We start from the raw sequence: 6,119 nt of genomic DNA, 5'->3' as shown, positions 1-6,119 counted from the left end.
TGCTTAGTTTTGTATTCGTTTTCGCAGTCCTTGCTTGTATCTCAGAGTGCATGTGTATTTGTTCTTCACCTCAGTATCTTTGTCCACTTTGTTCCTCATCTTGATGAATGCATGTAATTCAGCATCTGATTCCCCCTCAGTAGTGGAGATGGAGGTTTGAGTACTGCTCCAGGTCCTCCCCTCCTTCTCAGGTCCAGATCTGCTGTCCTGCAGCTCACGAGCCATGGCTGTCTCACTGCCACTGGACCTTGTGGAGGCAACACTGTATTTAGAGACTTTATTATTTAGACTTTAGACCAGGTGTGGCGAACTCTGGTGTTGGAGAGCCACAGCCCTGCAGAGTTCAGCTCTAACCCTAATAAAAACTCACCTGCCTGTAGCTTTCTAGTAACCCTTCAGACCTTGATTAGCTTGTTCAGGTTTGTTTGATTAGGGTTGAACCAAAACTCTGCAGGGCTGCGGCTCTCCAGGACCGACGTTCGCCACCCCTGCTTTAGACTATTAATATTGTTATTTATTATCTTTTTTCATAATACAATTGTCTTTATATATATAATCTATACAAGAAAAAATGTTGTCGCTTACCTTAATATACAATCTTTCTCCTCAGTAGTTTCATGAATAGGACAGCAGCCAGAATAAAAGACACCCATTTAGAGCAACAAATGGAGATGGAGGTTTTCCCTTAAAATGAGCTAAAATTCAGTACATCATACTCATAGTTATTATTATTGTTCCTTATAGTAGAGCCAACATCCTCCATGCACTAGGACAGAAATTTGTGCTGCCAAAGTTATTTTTCACAGGCGGTGTCCTTAACTTGATAATGAGTGACTCTTGCCATGTGACTGCACTGTTTAAATGCCCTTGGAACTAACCAAAATCAAGACAGTCATCACAAATAAAACAGAAACACTACATCTGGAGCTGCCTTATTTTAAATGGATACATTCATATTTATATGTAGAAATGGCTACTGTACTTCATGTGACCCACATCTGGGAACTTTCTTTCTAACTAAATTGCTTCACAATTCAAAGAACTATCAGACGTTTAACATTCCACAGAACCTTTTAGAACCAAAACAATGTGTTTTGCGTCAGTGCCTGGAAGATCCAGCTGTTGGTGATTGGACAGATTCAGAGACTTTACACCAAGGTGTGTCATTTTTAAAAACGGTTTAATACGAATCAGTCTCAAACATGTCATACAGATACTGAGTGTTAAGTTACTAGTGCAGAATGGCTCATTGCTGCTCAGGCTCCAGGTTTGAGACTATGGCTTGAGTAGACATGTAGGGGCTTGGGCTGGTCACTAGGGGGCGCATCTGCTCCCTGTTGTTATTCGATTCGGCCCTGGACTGTCTGTTGGAGCCAAGGCTGTTTTTCCTACACGTACATAAAATGAGAAAGTAAAGTCTTGGCTAATACCACTTCAGCTAATCAGACAACAAGAGTCAATGCCACTTGGGTGCATTTCTTATTAAAAAATGCATGTAAAAAAAAAAAAAAACTAATACAGATAGAGTGAGATTAACATAAAAGGTAGATGTGACCTGGAAGATGAAGGTGGAAGAGCGATGATTCGTGGTCGTGTCGTCAGCACCAGCTCACCCAAGAAAGCCTCCATCATTAGGTTCTGCAAGGTATTGTGCAAAATGTCCTCCACTAGGTCACTAAACTCAGGAAACCTGCAGAAAAGAATGAGAGAATGAAGATAAGTTGTTTAAATGGCAACATTTCATTTGTGACTGAATTGTCTCTTTCTAGTGTCATAGCACACCTGCGAATGGACTCCTGGACCTTCATTTTTATCTCCTCCTGGACTTCTTTCAGAGACTCCTGGACACACTCACTCTTGGGTCTGTCTGCAGTGCTACAGTTTCCTGTGTAAGTCTCTGCTGGACTGACACTGGACACACTGGACATTTCTACAGGACTCTGGTTGCCTGTAGCAGAGCGGGGTTGTGTTTGTGTGGGGAGCGCAGGAGCAGGCCGCAGCTGTGTGAAGTATGGCACCTTCTCATTGTCGCCCTCTACCAGAGACTGCTGGAACTGAGGCTCATCTAGGAGACTCCTGTAGGAGAGAACACATAATAAAAAACCAGTGTGACCTCCTACTGAATGATAGTTGTTCCATTTAATAAGTCAAGTCATCTTTATTTATAGACAGAATAAATAAATAATAGGACAGAATAAGTCAGAAGAGCTGCCAAAACATATGCGACCATTTAGAAGTTATGTTTCTCAAAGAAGTCTCTTAGACTGCATTTACTTGACCAAAAGTATAGTACAAATGGCAATATTGTGAAATATTATTACAATTTGAAATCCTTTTAATATATTTTAAAACGTAATTTATTCCTGTGATAGCAAAACTGAATTTTCAGCATCATTACTGCAGTCTTCAGTGTCACATGATACTTAATAAATCATTCTAATATGCTGATTAATTATTAGTGTTGAGAACAGTTTTGCAGCTTAATATTTTTGTGGAAAACATGCTTTTTTCATGGTTCTTTCAGGAATCTTTCAGCGTTTATTTGAAATACAATCTTCTGTAACATTATAAATATCTTTACTGTCACTTTTGATCAATGCATCAAAAGTTAATGCATCTTTCTCAATGAAAGTATTAATTTAAAACAAAGAAACAAACAAAACAATTACTGACCCCAAACTTTTGAACAGAGTTGTATTAATAAAACAATGTAAGTCATACTGTAGTAAAGAGGTGAGCATGTGTGTGATGACATCTCTCTCAGGACCCAGAGTAAGTGGGGGCAGGTCTGCAGGACAATGGCAGCTCTCACCTGTCCCAGATTGAAAAAGCTTGGGTTGCCTAGACCTGAAAGAAATATGATTAAAATAACCATCATCATGTCAGACTTGTTATTCATTTTTAATCCTTAAAAAAAGTTTTGCACCCAGTTGTACCTGTTGATGTAATGAGTGTTGAACTGAGTGGGGAAATGTGTCTGATAATCCATGAGGCTGTGAGAGCGTGCAGTGACACCTAAGTGCAGTATTGCAGGACGAGGAGGTTCGGGACGTCTTCTCCTTTCCTGGCCTGTCTGCTGCTGAGCCCGCTGTTCAGCCCGACTGGGTCTCACTGAGGAACTGCTTTCAGCTTGTTCACTGCTACGAATGGGTGGAAGAGTCTGCCACATGAGGAACAAAATATTGGTCTCTCACTTATAAATACAATGTACACATAAACACTGCTTCAGCTGACTCAATGTGTTACATTATAACTTGTAAACAAGACTCATTTGTCATTTTTCGGGTGTAGTTACCTTGTATTTTCTTGTGCCAGTTTTCTGTTCAAACACTGCACCTTCCTGAGGAAGGCAATTCGTTTTTTTTTATTATGTTTTGATGCAGTGAATAAAATGTGAAAGGATAACTGTCAACGTTAAAGTCTAAAATGTGTCTTTCTGACCTGAGAGCATTTATCCAGTTGGTTTGTCTGTACCAGGTCTTTCTCAGTGATAGTAAACTCATATTTCTGTCTTTCTGTCTCTTCCTCCCACTGTCGAAGGTCTTTGTGATACTGTGCAAGCTTCTTTACAAGAGTTATCTAACAAAGACAGCATCAACCATTTAGGTGTTTCCAATATTTCAATTTCAAATAAATACTGTTCTTTTGAACTTTCTAGTCGGTGTATTCTGGAAAAAAAATGTCCCATTGTTTCCACAAAAATATTAAGCAGCAGAACAGTGTTCAACATTGATCATAATACGTTTCTTAAATCAACACCAAATCAGCATATTAGAATGATTTCTGAAGGATCATGTGACAGCTGCTGAAAATTCAGCTTTACCATCACAGGAATACATTACATTTTATAATATATTCAAATAGAAAACTATGTGTTTCTATGTGCACGTGTTCATTGGTGCATCTTTGTATTTGTCACCTCACAGATGAGGTCTTGCTGATAGAAAGTGGGGCTGCCTGAATCCTGTATTGTCAGGATGCAGAGAACACTCTCCTCTGGTGCCAGACGACCACTCTCAGGATGGATATTTACTGTCTACGCTCAGTGTGACAAACATATGAAAACATGCAGTCAATAATCAATATACTGAGTAGACTGACCATGTTATCTGATCAGTTATACATGGTATCAGTTTGTTCCAAACTCTTATGCTGATATTTTTCTGTGGCACACAAAATAAAAAAAGTCTAAAAAATCATGCAGTTCTTTTGCACATAATGACAGTTTATGGTTCCACAGTGACATTTCACTTCTGTCAAGCTTCAGAAAACTTCATGAAAGCACCATAAAAGTGGCCCATATGACTTTTGCGCTATAATCTACATACCTGTTGGCATTCTGTGCTTGTTCCATTCCATTTATACAACACTTGGTCTGTGTGTGAGACATTGGTCAAAAAAAGGATGCGTGTACTACAAGAGCCCACTGGGATATCACGAAAACACACTCTCTCTTCTGACAGGAACACCACCTATTCACAAAGAAAGAGATGGAAAATTTTGGCTTCCATTTCACGTGGAACACTTATATATGGCTTGTTTCATCAAGCACGTTCTTACTTGTTCAGGTATTGGGATTCTTTGAGTGCAAGGCACAGTAATACGCCCATCTTGTATCTGAATGGGTTCTGCCTCTCTTTCATCAAAGCCTTGGCCCTCAAAGGTTACAAATATGCTGTCCCCCTCCACCACGTGTAGAGGTACGTCCACCTGGAATTGTACACCAAACTCCGTATAAAACACTTAATGGTTTGCATATTAAAGTAGACAGTAATTTATTTTCAGACAAAAACAAGTGTTACTACGTGAAATGTTTTTGGTAGCAGGGACATTAACGACACATTTTTTTAAGTGGATGTTATTGTGGAGTAACTAACACTATATGTTTTAGCCTCCAGTGGGGAGAAGATCCACTCCACCAGGGCGGTGTGGCCTGGTTCCACTTCTCCTCCAGGGTTCAGACACTGTAAGACTGGGTGACTAAAGTTCTCCTCCATCAGCTCCTCCAGTGGAGTGGTGTCGATGTGGTATCTCAGCGGAAGAGCGCCTGCATTATACAACTCAAACACCTGTGCAGATTAAGCATTTAGCACATCTGTGACTATTCAAAATAAACACATGATATCTAGTAGATGACTGTAAGGACCTGCCAATAAAAAAACAATGAATACAATTATTTTTAAGGCATTTTATCCTGTAAGGTTCTCAAACGTTTTGACTCCAAGGCCCCTACTGTGCACAACAATAATCTATGAACACTTCAAGTTTCTGTACACTAAATTCAGAAGTTTTAAGTTCTGAATGTTCTTCAGGGATCCCATTCTTTCTAAGTAATAAATCTGCATGATTTTTCCAGTTGTCTGTGATTTACCTGATTAAGGATAACGATTTTTTAAATTATTTTTACTGATAATTTCCTGATTTGTAGATGTTTTAGTTTATTTTAATATTCATTTTGTCTTATTTTAAATCATTTTAGGTTACCTTTGGTTGGTTAGCATGACCTTTTTAGCCACTTCTGGTAAATACTGTAACTACACCATTTGGGGACATATAGAATTTTTTTCATTGAGAGCCATTTAAAATACACCATATATACTGAGGGAAGATCATTTTGGCTAGCAGCATATAAATCAACAACAATAATTTACTGTATATACTGTATACACTGTGGAGATCAAAATTAGAGAACAACCTACAATTTCCTACATTTCGAGGTCACTGCTTAGTCCTATTCGAAGTTATCCTAACAGGAATAAAAGCTCAGTTTTTCAAGCATATTTCATGAGTTATATTCTGAAGCACAGTATAAAAAACTTAAATGAGATATTTGAAAAAGAACTCTGATTGGACTCAAGTCCCCCAAAAAGGCTGGCCGTCCACGAAAAGACAAATGCACGAGAGGACAGGATAATGTAGAGAATCTCAATGGGAAATCGGTTCAACACTGCAGCTGGAATTACTCGCCAGTTCAGCGCTGATCAGGGTTAGGATCTGTCTCTGCACATTTAAAGGGGTCATATGACGTTGCTAAAAAATAACATTATTTTGTGTATTTGGTGTAATGAAATGTGTTTATGCGGTTTAAGGTTCAAAAAACACATTATTTTCCACATACT

At 38.8% G+C, this 6,119-nt stretch overlaps 1 protein-coding gene across 1 annotated transcript in view; it reads right to left on the bottom strand.

The window, feature by feature from the left end:
• Positions 1-1,168: 1,168 nt before the first annotated feature.
• The window catches only part of LOC107688747 (coiled-coil domain-containing protein 108-like), a 19,818-nt gene continuing 14,867 nt past the window's right edge, over positions 1,169-6,119 (bottom strand). The window contains exons 23-33 of the mRNA XM_016486500.1: positions 4,878-5,069; positions 4,561-4,710; positions 4,329-4,472; positions 3,920-4,036; positions 3,442-3,579; positions 3,296-3,340; positions 2,937-3,160; positions 2,722-2,847; positions 1,783-2,076; positions 1,556-1,690; positions 1,169-1,388 (exon numbers count right to left, since the gene is read on the bottom strand). Of these exons, the coding sequence (XP_016341986.1) occupies positions 1,247-1,388; positions 1,556-1,690; positions 1,783-2,076; positions 2,722-2,847; positions 2,937-3,160; positions 3,296-3,340; positions 3,442-3,579; positions 3,920-4,036; positions 4,329-4,472; positions 4,561-4,710; positions 4,878-5,069 (1,707 nt within the window). The 3' untranslated portion in view covers positions 1,169-1,246. The remainder of the gene's footprint in view (positions 1,389-1,555; positions 1,691-1,782; positions 2,077-2,721; positions 2,848-2,936; positions 3,161-3,295; positions 3,341-3,441; positions 3,580-3,919; positions 4,037-4,328; positions 4,473-4,560; positions 4,711-4,877; positions 5,070-6,119) is intronic.

The sequence above is a fragment of the Sinocyclocheilus anshuiensis genome, unplaced genomic scaffold (assembly GCF_001515605.1).
Source record: "Sinocyclocheilus anshuiensis isolate Anshui unplaced genomic scaffold, SAMN03320099.WGS_v1.1 scaffold9, whole genome shotgun sequence".
NCBI classification, from domain to species: Eukaryota; Metazoa; Chordata; class Actinopteri; order Cypriniformes; family Cyprinidae; genus Sinocyclocheilus; species Sinocyclocheilus anshuiensis.
Note: the sequence above shows the minus strand (reverse complement) of the source record. Positions and strands in the feature narration are given on the sequence as shown.